This window comes from Stegodyphus dumicola, chromosome 1 (genome assembly GCF_044657685.1).
Source record: "Stegodyphus dumicola isolate Sdum_Otavi_A_Nest chromosome 1, ASM4465768v1".
In the NCBI taxonomy this organism is placed as follows: domain Eukaryota; kingdom Metazoa; phylum Arthropoda; class Arachnida; order Araneae; family Eresidae; genus Stegodyphus; species Stegodyphus dumicola.
Window position 1 is genome coordinate 263,413,938 of NC_140768.1, and position 16,505 is coordinate 263,430,442.

Sequence of the window (16,505 nt, forward strand, 5' to 3'; positions counted from 1 at the left end):
AGGCTGCTACCAACTGTCTTAAGTGTTCCTCCATCGCTCTTGCTTTTAGCATTCAATCCCAATTCTGGCACAAAAAAGTGTTGCATGCGCACGGGATCGTAATAGATTGATTGCGCAAGTCCAATAAAAGGTTAATAAAATTTATTCTTATTAAAAGAAATATAACAGAACGCTGGATTTTTCCTCAGAGATATTCGTACAATATCACAATAATAAGCAATCAGTAACTATACTTTAAATTACTAAACGTTAAATAGAACGCCATCCAGAAAAGAAGGCTAATCTGATCAATAATAATTAACAGCAGCTAAGTAAACAACTGAGCTGAGACTTAGACAGTTCTATATTACCGAGCTATTGCAGGTGCAACGTTGCCGGTTCCTTAAATTAAGCCCAAGGGCACATGACATAATGAATTCAGGAAATGGAAAACACCTCGAATGAGAAAACGGAGAAAGGAAAAGTGAGAGGGGTACTAAAAGGAAAAAGGCCAAAGGCATCTAGCAGGTGAACGGAAAGACAAGATGAAGAAAATCCGAACGGATCCTTCACAATTCAGAGAAATGACAAATGCAAAACATGGTTCAAAATGCTATACAACAACAACAAAAGTTCAATACTACTATAAAACTACACAAATTCAACCCATACAACAGAAAATCAATACACAACGACTATTACAACATCACACTAGCAATCCAAACAACTTAGAGTACAGCACTGTCTTTATCAGATAAAATGAAAGAAATTACCGCCTTCAATTGGAGGAGAAATAGAAGAAGCAGAAGTCTTATCCCATGAAGGTCTGAGCAGCAAGTGGTCTTATGTTGCGGTCTTCATTGAGTATTTCGTAGTTGAAGACTTGGGAACAGAGAGTGGCTTTTTATAGCTTTAAATCGGTCGCGCGAAACAGTTCTAAAAATTTCTGGAAAGTAAAAAGAGTAAAATTACGGCTACAGCTAACATAGTAGTCAATTACATTTATTCAAATTAAATATCAATTACAGAGATAAACTTTTATTCAATGTTCAATGCACGTGCTCTAGTATTTTTACTTTTCCGGCGTATCTTTCTCTTAGAATTTGTCACGCCAATTCTTGCAAAACAGTTATACCTTCATGTTAAGTCTCTCTTCCGGTTTTTCATTAAAAACTGCTATGGGCTACAAGGAAAGTTTTACTTACGGTTGACCAGTTTTACCCCAAATCTTATCAACACTTTATATAAATGCAGAAAACTTAAATATTGAAAACAAAACTGTTTGGAAGTTTTATATAAGAGTTACAGTAAACGAAAAAATTGTCATACACATACATACAGACAGACGCACAGACACCATTGTAAGTGGATCCTAATTCATGCTTATTCACTGAAAGCTCACAATAGAACTACCGTATCAAAAAAATTATTTGGCTTACCTATGCATATAGGTTGGCGGGAGGTTTCAAAAAACCAAAATATTTTTTTTTATCTCGTAACAAATTAAACGAATGATTTATTAGAAATATTTATAGCAACATAATATGTTACCTAAATGTAAAAGATTCGGCAAAGCTACTTTAAGCATGAATGGTAGCAGACTATAACCCTTCAGGGATCCTGACGGAAATATAAATGATTATGGTAAAATTAGAACAGTCCGCTATTCAAAGTTCATGGTTTCATGAGGACATTCTAGAGAAAACTGACTCGTATTAAAGTAAAACTTGGGAAGAACAAACGAAAACGCCCATGCAGCCAGTTCATTCGGCTGGAATCGAGTCCAGATCTAACTTCCAATGTTCAGCAACTTTTACCGTTCGGGCACTGGTGGGCTCGCACTTGTAGATAAACAACACTTTTTGATGGAACTCGAAAGATTTTATTCTCCATTTGGTTTTGCCGTGTAATTATATACATTTATTTACAATTTTAATCAATTGTTAATAACTCTGCACATTTGGTTATTGTTATTTTATTATTACATAGTTTTCTTCTAGGACTCTTTTCTTCCTTTTCTTTTCAAAGCAGCTAAATGCATGCTCGCTACAGTAAAAAGCAACCATATGGATATGCGATCCAGATATATGTTTTTCAAACTCTTTTTTTCTACATGTGGAAATATTCTGTTTGGGAAGAATATTATTAAGTTATATCTCAACTGCAAATATTTTTCGAATACACGTATACGCATTTTCATGAAGATACAAAATAATTCATTAATGTGCACTAATACAGATTATTAATACTTTTGGAAGTACTGAAAAATACGAATGATTTTTAAAACTATGTTTAATATATTGTTTTAATAAGGTGCATGAATATTACACTATTTTAGAAATTAAGTACTGAGATTTGTAAATCGTTTATAGTTTAGAAAATTTAAATTAAATTCAATTGTTTTACAAGAATTTGAAAAGGATTATTGGAGCTCAATGGTTTCTTCAAGTATATGAGCACTACCCACCCACCAAAAATAACGTTCTAATAAACGTTGTAAATGGAAGACTCCCGAAAGACAAATACAGATTATTGTACGTAGTAGGGATTTAAGTACTTTGACGGATTCAAATCGTTTTCTTCCTCTCTCGCATACTCGATTACAAACGGCCAAGCGGTAAAACCGCTAACAATGGTATTTCCATCCCATTTCTCAGCTTGATAACCAGACTAACGGGATGGCTTTATAGAAATTTTCGTGGTTTTAACCGTGTGCAATGTGAAAACGACTTAGTTTCCCATAAAAGCATCCTTCTCGTTAGACAGATAACCGGCATGGGTTTTCTGATAAGTTAAATAATCCGATATCATACATTATAATATCATACATTTAATATACGATATTATCATACATTTGTCTCTTGTATTTTTCACTACCTTCGATGACTCAGCCTCACACACCATTAATACCATTTCTGAACCTTATAGAGTGTTCGCTGTCTTCTTGATTCTGAAAGAAAAGTACCCTCACTGTAAACGCATTTTCCATAAACTGCACATAAATCATGATCTTCTATAATTTAATTCATAATACGCACCTTGTCAAACGCAATAAATATGTGTTTTTAACTGCATTTTATTTATATGAACTTCCCATGTTCTTTTCTGACATTTTATATTTTGCTAAAAAAGAACGATGCGTATTTTATGCGGAAAAAATATCAGAATTATTGCGGAGACATCATAGTAAATGCTTTTTAAGAACCAACCACCATAATAATAGAACTCAAATAAACAATATTATGTAACTTCGATCGAGACTGATGGCTCAAAAATTGAAAAATATCCAGACCCCCGTCTATCAACTAAGAATCAATCTTGTACTAGATTCAAGATTCCTTATGTAGTTTTCAAGTTTGAATAGATTATTAGTACGTCTCTCTGATTTCCTGCCGTAATTTCAATTACCTTTAGTATTAATAGCAACAAGAAATTTGAATGGCTGACCATTAAAAGAATACATGAACAATTCCTGTATCATCAAGAAAACTTTAGATTTCTTCCGTTACGCGCTGTGGAAATGGTCCCTTATTCACATCACCAGTGTCAGTCACTCCAAAAAACAGGTGCACAGTGAGCTACGTCAGCGTGTCTACATCAAACGCATGCTTTTTTAAATCCTTCCTCCAGAGAGGGGAACATTTCATAAAAGCTGAAATTTATGAGGACAAATAGCTGCGACGACTAAATGAAGGATCGAGTACAAACGGAGAGTGGTTGGCGCAAATTAGTGTGAATAGCAAAAAGACAATGCAATAAACACAATAAAAACTGAATAATAATATTTCATTCTCATTGTACCGTATGGGAAGCGAAACACGTGTTGTTGTCGAATTTAACTTCTGCGCAACGAAGATTTAGTTAGAAAGAGTTCCATTAATTTAATTGCACAGTTTTACTATTTTTTTTCTCATAATGTGCATTTGAAATAGCACACAATTGTTATTTTTCCATCATTTAAATAATTCTAATCAACTCTGAATAATATGAAAAACAGGTTTTCCACCCTTTTGACTAGTTGCTATATGTTTGTTGAGTGCTTAATCGTGCAACCACTTATACATTTGCTTTCACTAGGCACAGTGAATACCACTGCTCGAGTGGATTATGCCGCTGAACACTGATATCTCATACATTTGTTTATGGGACATCCTTGCGATTCTGTCGCAATATGAGGAGTGCCACTGTTCCGCTGGAGCTTTATTTCAAAGAGACGAGTCGTTGTAAAATGTCCTTGAATAAAAAGCACTAGCCTTGAACTGTTGAAAGAGATGATTTGCTAATACAATTGCACCTCCACACAAGAATGTTCCTTGTTTCTGTGGTAATAATAAATAAAATCATCTGGGCATCTATCGCACCGTCGGAGGTGGGCACATATATAATCACAATTTTTGCCTAAACGAAATCGTAATTAATCAAATAAGACGAAGTTATGCTACTAGATCTGCTATGCACTAAGTTTCTCAGACCATTCCAGTCTTGGGAGTACGCTTCTGTTTCTTGACCTGAAAACTTCATTACAATATTCCTGCTATAGATTGTTTACAAAATTGTAATACTTAAGATAAACTGGGGAAGCTATAAATAGTGGTTGGGGACTCATAGTTTGTATGCTAATACAATGCATCATCTGTGATAATGTCTCTTAGCCTCGATGCGACTATCTTGGTAACAACTATCAAATCAAGAAGTTTGATGCTTGGCAGAATTTAATAATGCATTTGACATCTAACTAATTTTATTCCGCAAACAAATTGATCCAGATCACATATGTATTTTTTATGCTGATGGTCGCAATACATATTCTCAGACAATAGCTAAGCAACGCTACCCAATATAAAATTCTGTTGATTTTTCCATCAGATTGTATATTTTTCAATTCTATTGTCCTAAATCCATTTTTAAGTACCGCAAAAATAAGTATATAATGCTGACTAAGTTTCTACACCGGGAAGGAGGGATTTTACGGTATAGAAAACTCCTTGCAGTAATTTCTAAAAACTTACGTTTGGGAAACTAGCAAGTTTAGTATAGCTTCATTTTCTTAGTGGACTCATAAAGAACAAGAAGAAACCGGGTTTTAACGAAAGTTTCCGGCCACCGCAAATATCGTCTGCTCAAACAGTTCACGTTGGTGTGTTTAATCACATTTTGTCAAACGATTTTTTAGAACACTATATTGTGAAATTTGGTAAAAATATACTTATCATTAAGTACAAGGTATCTGAAATGGAATTATCACGCTACTATATTAGAGCCATCATCCACTTCCAGTTCTGTTGCAAAACGTCAGCTACAGAATGTAACCAAATGATGCGTTCAGCTTTAAGTACTAATTTTGTATATGACACTGTGAAGGTTTGGTACCGAAAGTTTAAAAACAAGGACTATGACATTCAAGAAGCAGAGCGCTCTGACCAGACTACTGATGTTGATAAGGTCCGCCTGCGAAAACTTGTGGAAGAAGATCAGTATGCAACCACTCGAGAGCTTGCTAAGGCGTTAGACGTTAGTGCCATGTCCATTAGCCGCGCTATGCATCGCATAAACTTTACGCACAAGTTCAATCGCTGGGTGCCGCATGAGCTGACTCAAGCAGGTAAGGACAAACGTGTTCGGGCCTGAACTAATCTGCTCGAATATCAACGTTCTGGATCAAGACAAAATTCTGGATCGGATCGTCACTTGTGATAAAAAGTGGATTTACTTCAACACAACACAGGCTCGCGAATCGCAATTTGACTAGCAAAAAGATCATGCTTTGTACCTGGCGGAGCTGCGGTGGTACTTAACACGAAGAGTATCTGAAAAGGTAAAACCCTCGACAGTAAGATGTACAACGAGATCCTAGTCCATGTTAACGCTGCTATCAATGAAAAACGTTCGAACTGAATTCCGGCGCAAAAAGGTAATGTTCCATCAAGATAATGCAAGACCACATGCGTCTGCATTCACCGGCTGGACTCGAATGGGATCTTTTGCCACACCCACTATATAGACCCGACATTGCTAATTCGGACTTTTACCTTTTTCACACCTGCAGCTACATCTTGTGGTGCTATCTTGCATTCTGCACAGGATGTCCGAAATGAGGTTGACCCATTTTTGGATTCACGATCACAAAGTTTCTGGGCCGAAGGTTTTGAAAAACTACCAAAACGTTGGCATAAAATCATAGATTTGGGTAGTGATTACTATACCCGTAACTAAAGATACTGCTTTCATTTTTTTTTTTTTTTCCCATACTTCGTTAAGAATGTTTTTGGCGGAAAACTTTCGTTGCAACCAGATATAACATATATGTAGTGCCTTATAAGTCAAACATTTAGTGAATCTAATTTCTTTAATCGATTATAAGCAAATACGTTATGGCTAAGAGAGGTATATCTTCATGGAAAGCTTTCAAATTAAACTGGCTCGTATTCCCATTACATATGACAGAAACCACGAAAACATCCCTTTATCAGACCATTCGGCGAGATTTAAACTTGCATCAAACCATCAATAGTCTTTTTCACTTGGCTTATTGGTGGGACCGGTCAGTACCTAAGCTACAGGTCATCAAAGCAGTATAGAACGTTCTCCATGGAATCCACGCCCGGTACCGTTTACTAAGGTTTATCTTAATTTATCTAACAGTTAACTTGAAGTTAAAGTTACTTTCCTACCTTGCCTTAATTTCAGCTTACAACTTCCGGCCAGAACGTATTTTCAGAATTGCGTTTGAATGCAAATGAGGAGAAAAAGTATTTAACTGTGAAGTTCTGCTGACTTCGTTAGAGAGCCTGAGATTCTGATCAGCGAGCGTTAGCCTTTTGGCGATACTCTCTCAGAAGCTATTATTACGCTCGGCCGTAAGGGGCCAGCTCTGTTATAATTTTGATAGATTCGGCTATATCTTTTTAGTTAAGTTTTATTGATTATTATTCCTGAGTTCAAACCCAAGTGGAGGCTTTATTGTAACTCCAAGAAGGAGTCGTCTGTTAAATTTATTTTGAATAATAAAGGGTAATTAACCCTTCGTACGTTTACGTTTCTATCTCTCTGAACTAAGCGATTATTAGCTTATCAGTTCTCAACGTTCCAGACACATTGTGGTACATTCAAAATTTGGAATCTTACATACTTTTTGATTATGGAGTACTGCGCGAGGAAAAGGGTGAGGCACCTGCCTCAAGTGAACGGCTATGAAGAGTGCCAAATTAGCTGTGAAATTTAAAAAAAATACATTAAAAATAATCATGATTGTTAACTTTCAATTTTGAAGAAGTACCGTTTGAAATATTACATTTAAAGCGATAACGAGGGCACTACATTCTTCAGCATTTACATTCTTTGCCTTCAATCAGTTAACCAAACCAAGAGACTAATTATTAATAATTTAATATGAAAAGTGGGGCAGGAAAATCATTATCCTATATTTGGACAATTTTCAGCGCATCATGATCGCATTACATTTATATAAATCTCACAAATTTATATAAGGCATCAAATTATAAATCTATGCAATGGTTTGAAACTAATAGCTCTAAGCAAATCAATTAAAAACTTTATTGAATTAAAAATTGTAAGGAACAACAAATGTAAATAAATATTTGCAATAAAAAAAGCTTAATTATATATAAAGATACACGCTTAATAGAGGCATTAACATAATATTGAATTTCAGATAATTTCCAAATACAATTCAGCCCTCTGAAAGTTCTCCAAGAAGACACCTCTCTTCTTAAATAAATAACCTGGTATGCTTTGTCGCCCTGAAGCGAAAATATTCTTGAGAAATCTGAAAAGTTAAATTTAAAAACGAAGATATCAACAAAATATGAAAAAGTGAAAAAGAAAGATTAATAAATCAAATTCTCAAGAATCAACTGATAAAAGAACTACTGCTTTTCCAGAAATTTTGTTTTCCCAACAGCGGAAATGAAAGCAAGGATAGATATTTTAATCTCACAAATAAAATAGAGACATGAAAAACTCAAAGAAACAGCGTCTGATTTCCAGTTTCTAACTGGTAAAGCATTAAAGTGTATTAGGTATTTTAAAAGGAGAAGCTCCTAACTGAAATATCCAAATCATAAATTGGGTAATCACAAAAATCATAAATACGGCTTTCTTATATTTCAAAATTAAAATAAACATTTTTTTAAAAAATCTAAAACATACTCTCCTTCATCCTCTTAAAAGTTATATTGGGATTTTGTTTTACCAGGGTTTGCAGGGTGTCCTTACAAGCTCTATTCTAGGTGTAGCTGCTAGATCAGAATCTCTGGATGCTTAGGATTATTGTCTAATTCCCATATACTGCATTAATATCCCAATCCATATTATTTAATTGGACTGACAAAGCAAATATATGCTAAATATGCTCCATATCACTTTTATTTAGCTTTGAAAAACATAATTAAAAATCGAACTGCACTTTTCAAAATTTACATTAATAAAAAACAATATAAAATACTATCTGTATTTATAAAAGTTCCACTTTGAAATGGTCATAAAGGAAAACTACTGGACAAATGTTATCAATCGTGGTAATCGTTGAAAAGGAGGTCATGGGAATTTATTTTCCACGGGGGGGGGGGAGTTGAAAATCTCACCACCAGGTACCAGGGGAGAAATGGGGCCGTATGCAATATTGTTAAACGAAATAAGGCATAAAGACATCGGTTTAAAATGTGTTTAATCGTTTCTGAAACGTGTTACAAAACATGTTCAATGTGGTTTCCGAAAACAAATTAAATCGTATTACTACATTCTCAACAGCTGCTCTTAGCATATCAGCAGGAATGTTACGGACATGCCGGTGCATCGCATCTTTCAATTACGCCACATTGTTTAGATTATTTGCATAAATCAGTTGCTTCTTCCTGCCGTATGGCAATTTCAAACCACTGCGGTTTTGCCTCACTCCACAAACAGTTTCGTTTTAGAAAAAAATTAAAGACGTTTTAAACCGAAATCTTCATGTTTTGGGGCCGAATTAAAAAAATCACAAATTAACAATCTGTAAGAAAACGATTTCCGGAATGCACCTTTTGCGAGTGATTTGCTATCTCACATTTTCTAATCGCTAATTTGTGGTTTTCAAGAAAGAATTTCTCCGTTACACGGATGGCGCACTCGACTTTATCGCCTTTAAATGGTAATTTTGCTTAGGTTGTAAGGATTATGTTAATTTTATTAACAGTTAAATTTTAAGTTCCTTTCCTGTCAAATTCTTAACTTCAACTACTTCCGGCCAGAACGTAGTTTTGAAATCATTCTGAATACTTAATGAGGAGGAGGGGTATTTAAACCGCGAAGTCTACTTGGAGAATCAAGTTTCTGATTTGCGCGCGTCTGCCTTTCGGCTACTCTCTCTCTCAAAGCTGTTATTGTGCTCGGCCGTACTCAGGCCCTTGATAAGCTTCGTAGTCAAACAGAGTTAAGGGGCCAACTCGATTAGAATCTTGAAAGCTTCGGTTATATTTCTTTAGTTAATCTTAGATTTAGTTTATTTCTTAGTCTTTTAAGTTCAAGCCCAAATGTCGGCTTTTATTGTACACTCCGAGACGGAGTTTTGTTAAATATTATTGAAATAATAAAGGGTTAGTTACCCTTCCTTCTTGTTGTTTCTTGTTACACGAACTTAAGCGATTATTCGCTAACTAGTTCTTAAGATTCGTCACTTTCTACAGTAACTGAGAAATACACTAGTGAGAATCTTACAAGGTCAATGTTTCTTAAGGGTATACAACATGTTAAACCCGTGTAACAAAAGTTAGATTCCGACCCTTTTTTCGTTTAATAATATTGCATACAGCGCCTTTTCCCCCCGGTGATGAATTTTTGAACTTCTTTTTTTTTTTCGCGGGAAATAAATTCCCATGACCTCCTTTACACGATTACCAAGTTCGAAGTTTGATAACATTTAGTCTGGTAGTTCTTCTTTTACGACCATTTCAAAGTGGAACTTTAATTATAACCATCTTGTATATAGTTATGATTAAAAAATATAAGATTTAAGGCGTAATTTAAAATATAGTTACTTTTGTTGAATGTAAAATACAGATATAGTTAATTTTATTATGTATACAGAAGTTAATTTAGCGTTTCGACTGAAGTGAAAAAATACTAAAACTCTGACGGAGTCATTTAAAAATCTTGTTTTACACCAAGCAAACAGAGAATTCATCACATTTACATCCTCACTGATTTTACTGACATATAACATGCGTTAGTAGAGCTGAAGCGTTGCCTGGATAGTGTGTTATAGGAAAGTGGAGTATACATAATTCGTAAAATGGTACATGATGCTAGACTGGGATCATACCGTATGTTCATCCACTTCAAATATTTTTACAGATAAAAAATATTTAGTTCAGAATAATACATAAGATTCCTTTAAATATGGTAGCGGGCAGCATGACCAACAATTGAATAACAATGTTTGAGGACCGTTCTAAAAAAAAAACGCTCATGTGAATTTAAAACGTTTGGGGGGGGAGAATTTTATTTTTACCATGCATCTTAGCTAGTGAATTTGAAGAAAAGCTAATGAAAACTGATTATTTCTTAAACTTTATGAAATACAACACATTTATGAGAAACTGCTTGTTAGATTAAGCAATTTAGAAAAAAGAAAATGAGCAATATGTCTTTTGAGAATTTTTTATTGAAATATAACATATTTTAGATTGCTTCATGTATAATAAAAAAACAAACTGAAGAAAAAATTATTCTTCAACATCAGTCACAGCAATTTTAGGTTCAGTAGCTCGAGCAATCATATTTTCACTGATATTCCAAAGAAGCTTAGCTAAATCTTCATCCTCACTAGCTGCCGAAGGCCTACAACGACAGCAGTTGTTGAAATACATACCTCCACAGCCCTCAAGCTCATGGGCTGCAGCACAATACACTGAGGTAGAAGCTGCTTGTGCCTGTGAAACATTTCATTAAACTTCAATAAAATATAGTTCAAAAATTTCTATGTACATTTCAACTAAAAAATATAAATACAAAATAGAATGTGAATATGAAACAAATGTGAAAGAAAATGTAACATTTAGAAAAATATATAATAAATAAAATGAATATATCAGCAGAACATGAAGAATAAAAATGAATATATCAACAGAACATGAAGAAAAGTGAAAAAGAAAGATTAATAAATAAAACTGTCAAGAATCAATAAATAAAAGAACTACTTTTTTTGAATTTTTTTCCCAAAAGATCAAAGTGATTAGACCAATAATCGAATTGAGGTTATAAAAATGAACTTTAAATAACACTTCAATATCACTAAAAATTAAAACTAAGTCATCAATTCAATCAAATAATATTTATATTCTATAACTTGAAACTTTATAGTATATCTTTTAGATGATCAGGCACATTAGAATGAAAATTCTAAATTAATGAAAAGTATTTTCAGTAAAAAGCTTTTTATTATATGTAGCTTCCATCCTTGGATTAAAAGACACACCCAAGTTTTCAGTTGATTTTCCTATGTAAAAAAGATGCATTTTATAATCTAAAAAATATGGTATTTATTAAAAACAAAATACTCATAGACTCTTTTAAACTATTAAAAAAGATGCATTTTATCTAAAAAATATGGTATTTATTAAAAACAAAATACTCATAGACTCTTTTAAACATTTATGAAACCAAATGACTACATAAGATAGATACGTCAGAAAAAGATAGTTTTTTCCCTCCCTCTATTTTCATACTACAGTCAAAATACTACAGTTTAATCCGGACTCGTCGGGACTTCGGCGATTCCGGATAATCAGTTTAAATCTGGCAAGATGGCATGCAGAAATTATAAAATTAAAAATATGAAACCGTAATTTATGAAATAAAGAGCAATTATGATCTAAAGGGTATCAAAATTTACGAAAAAAAAGCTTAATACTTATTTGTTTACTTTATTAAACATTTCTTTCAATGCGCGCATGCGTAAAGCATACATTACGCATAGTCGAAATTAGAAAATTGCAACCAGAAAACTATTTGATGTGTATTTGTGATATTTATAATGACGAGGAATTTGATTTAAATCCTATCAAAGACGAAGTATATCGGGATGAAATGATACATTTAGTAAGGAATTATAAGTCGAATAAAATAAAAACATCTGCCCTGAAGATAAGGATAGTGCTGACAGATCAACTTCCAGTTCATTGCGCGCCGCGACGTTTCCCCCCACCCCCGCAGAGCAGCGTAAAATTGATAAACAGATTTCAGAATGGTTAGAAAAACAGAGGATATGCCTTTATCCATTTTTTGCAGCAATTCCAATTTTCGTTTGATGGACATCGAAACATGTTTCGTTTTGTAGATCCTTTGGCAGCTACAAAATCGGAAATTCTTTTTGACATAATCGAAAGTTCAAGCTTACTTTTATAAAATTGCTCTAACAGTCTGCACAAAAAATAATAAGCCGGATCCAATTCGAAGATTAAGGAACAACGCAATCTGCAACATTTACTGAAATAGATAATTTTAGCTTAGCTTATACCGTCCGTTATACATTAAACGCGCATGCGTAAAGGTATTACGCGCAAGCATAAATGCATATGCGCATGCGTCAACGCTTACGCATGTGCAGAAAGTTTGTAGTTTTGACGTCCGGATTATATATCATTTTGGATTAATGACTTGTGACTGTATATCATGGAATTTCCACTAATCAGCTGAAACAAAGCATACATATGAACTCCTTCCACCACTGCTGCTAAAATCCTCAGAAAAATTTATACTAATGTCAAGTATATTATGATATTTTGTAAATATTTTTTTGTAAATTGTACATGTTTTTTTACTTGTTTTACACTGTTGTATATAAAAATTAATAAAATAATATGATCTTAATTATTTCTAATTCAGTTTTTGTTTTGTACGTTCTTTTGTTGCAATTCTATAAATGTTTCTTTTGTATTTATCTTCAATTTTAACTTGTATATAATAATTGCACATTTAGAAGTTAAATTAGCTAATTATATGCTAACATGTTAAATATTGTATAAATAACCATTGCAATTTGAATTTAATGTGAAATACCGCTAGTTATCATTTGCGAAGGCTTAATAATAAATGTTATCACAACACAGCTGTTAATAATATAATCTCACAGTGTTCATTAGGGTAAATTATTAATGAAATCACACAAAAGTTGCAACATTTTGATTTTTTTTTTTTTTTTTTTTTTTTTTTTTTTTTTTTTAAATTTGGATGCATTTTGGGGACCAAACCTATGATTTTTCTCTAAGTCTGAAGCAGGATCAAAACATATCCTGGCACTTCCAGAGCTACATTTTAATGTACACTGCAGGCCATTAAAATTGCAACACCATGAAGGAAAGCAAATATAAAAAATCTGATGTGTACACCACATGACTTCCTTGTACAGAATACTAAATCATACATATTTTTCTTACATTTCATTTAAACTTATTGGATTGAATTAAATCTACTTCATAGAAAGCAACATAGAATAAATGCGCTCTTTAAAATTCAATATAGTTGTTTACCACAGAGACACTCTGGCGCTAAGCTCCCTTAACAGCGTTACATTTCATTCATTTTAGAACTAAGAATGCACAAAATTTATATCATCTGAAGAATTATCTAATCATTGCCACATGTTCTATTCAAATATTGTAATAAATCTAAAATGATACATAAAAGAAATTTAAAAAAAAAAAAAAAAGTAAAAGAAAAGAAACAGTTTTTCACAGACGATTCAGTATTTCTCATTCAATTAAATTCAGTCCTCATTTCGCTACAAGGCTAACATACATAAAAACTCAAAATATCTATATTGAAAATTACGAAGCAAATTACGAAGCACTAATTTCCTCGAATAAATTCCATAATGTATTAAGCATGATTTAATTCGCTATAATAAAAGAAGGTCTCATCTTTGTTGTTGCGAAGATTAGTTTCTCTAGATTGGCAACAAATTCACTATTCTGCCAAGTTTCAAATGTAAACAAACATGGCCGCTATGGCAAAAATAATTAACTGCACTTAAACAGCTTTTAAATTGTTGATAATTCTACAAATATTGCATGCAGATTTACTAAAAGCATAAAAACCTTAATCGGAAGATAAGAACAACATAATTCAATTATTTTTTAAGCAAAAAATGCACAATTTACAAACATATAAGAATAAAAAAACTGAGATCACTGAGCCGAGTAACAAAGTGGATATATATTTATACACTTTTGGTGGGACCAATTGTAACAAACTATGAGGTGCGCATCTACATGTTATATCAGCCCTATATACAAAATTTTAACATTCTGAGGCTACTTGTTTTTGAGTTATGCAAGATACGTACATATGCACAGATGCCACAAAAAATTCTCTTCAGAATTCATTTTAAATAAGTTTTATAATTTTTTAGGTGGAAAAGAGTTCTTTATTCTGCCATGCAAGAATGCTGTTAAATTGCGGTGAAAATGGATATTTTTGTTGAAATATGATGCCTGAAACTTTTCGCAATTACAATACTTCCTTTTTACTTCGTACAAGAAAGTAAAAAGATATTTTATTGTACATAAACAGTGTGGTATGAAGACACAATTATTAAACTTGTAAGCAGTTTGGGGTTTACAGGGGTGTGAAATTAGTAGAAACAGCTGCCACCTCTGACAGCTAAAACAGTCTTTCTTGAGTTATGCATGAAGTTGAACTGGGCTTGGATGACAGAAACGGGCAACTCATTCTATGCTGCTTCAAGTCTATGCAACACTTTATCAACCATTATTGACTAATGGACCATTATCAACCATTATTGACTAAGGGATGCCAGGCCAGTCTCTCAACAACCCATAACCAGATGTTTTAAATGGGTAACTGATCTGGAGACCGTGCAGACCAGGGCAGCAATCGAATCCCCTGTGTGTCGAGGAATGTCAGAATACGACGTGCAACATGTGGTGTTGCATTATCTTGTCGGAACATGGTGTTTAGCAGGCCTCGAAGAAAGGATACAACCACTGGATGCCAGAAATGTATCGATCTGCATTCAAATTACCATCGATCTGAAATAGACATGTGCATGTCCTGTACCCAATGGCTGCCCAAACCATCACATCAGGTGCAGAGCCTCTATGATGATATTGAATGGTCTACTAATTCCAGTGGCATGGTCTACTAATTCCTCAGATCCTCCAGACCCATATACAGATATCAGAATACTGTAAGTAGAATTAGGACTCATCTGAAAAGACGACATTGTGCCACTCCTGTAGCCAGCTTTGTCATTCGGCACGCCAGAGTTACCGTCTCTCTCTCTATGCTGTATTGTCAAGGGAAGCCAAAGTCATGGTTGCCGTGCTGATAGTCCACGCTGCTGCAAACGTCGACGCACCATACGAGTGGATATTGGGCATGGTGCCAACATGCCCATTTCCCGACTAATGGTCTGTGGTGTTGTTGTACGTTTTTGCAGGGCTAACCTCACAAATTGTCTGTTCTCTAGGGCAATAGTCATGGGAGGGCGTTGAGATCCTGCATGCCATTCAATATGACCATCAACAATCCATTGATTCCATATTTGCATGTCAGTGATTGGATGTCAACCAGTGCGATTGGTGATATCATGGAATGATAATCCACACTTTTGATAGGCAATGATCCTGCCTCTACGGAATTCTGACACTTGCTGTAGGCATTTCTTATTATTATTTGAGGCATAACACGATATTCTGAGCAAACTCTGACCTTACAAACCACTTTCCAAATGAGAAATATAATACAAAGCTTTTATTTTATGCAGTGCTTCAGATATAGTTCCTCTCACCTGTCTCATATAAATGCGCTGAAACACTAAACATTTGCGTATCCCAACTTCTTTTTCCTTTTAAGTGATTTTGACATTCATCAGATCATTCCTTCCTGGTGTTACAATTTTAATGGCCAGCTGTGTATTATCATGTGCATCTGCTTAAAGTTTAAAGTTTTCCATTTTATTCTTTCTGTCTTTTTTTTAAAATTCCATAGATTAAAACAAGCTAGCATGCAAACTTTATCAGTGGCAGGGGCTCACCAGCAGCCGAGCGGTAAAGTCGCTGAACACTGGTAGTTTGGTCCGAGGTTCGAATCCCATAAACGAGCTGGCTGCATGGGCGTTTTCAAGGTTTTCCCCATGTGTAATGTTTATACGAGCCAGTTTCCCTTAGAAAGTCCTCCACGAAGGCATCCCTCCCCTTAGGCAGATAGCCCTAGTGTGCTTTGCCGTAATCTCAAAAAACCAAACCAAACTATTAGTGGCATGGTCTACATTCATCATTTAATAACACATTCATGAAATAATAATTTATTTCAAATGAGCATGACATAGCATACAACATACAGGTAGCTGAAAATACTATCAAATAGTTTACAAAAATATAACAAGAAATTTTAAGAAATAAATGCTTGCAGTTTGTGTTACTGGAGTTAAAATGTCCAAGCTATAATGCATGATATAATATCAGATTAGATAGAGATTTCCATCAACATTATATTAAAAAAGCTGC

At 34.0% G+C, this 16,505-nt stretch overlaps 1 protein-coding gene and 1 long non-coding RNA gene across 4 annotated transcripts in view; both read right to left on the minus strand.

The window, feature by feature from the left end:
• LOC146999542 (uncharacterized) overlaps nt 1-920 on the minus strand; it is a 142,638-nt gene extending 141,718 nt beyond the window's left edge. The window contains exon 1 of the long non-coding RNA XR_015039805.1: nt 753-920. This is a non-coding gene — a long non-coding RNA (uncharacterized LOC146999542). The remainder of the gene's footprint in view (nt 1-752) is intronic.
• Nucleotides 921-10,619: 9,699 nt separating this feature from the next.
• Wwox (WW domain-containing oxidoreductase) overlaps nt 10,620-16,505 on the minus strand; it is a 107,833-nt gene continuing 101,947 nt past the window's right edge. For all 3 annotated transcript variants that reach the window (XM_085827520.1, XM_085827512.1, XM_085827508.1), the window contains one exon: nt 10,620-10,907. In XM_085827520.1, the coding sequence (XP_085683646.1) occupies nt 10,701-10,907 (207 nt within the window). In that variant the 3' untranslated portion in view covers nt 10,620-10,700. The remainder of the gene's footprint in view (nt 10,908-16,505) is intronic.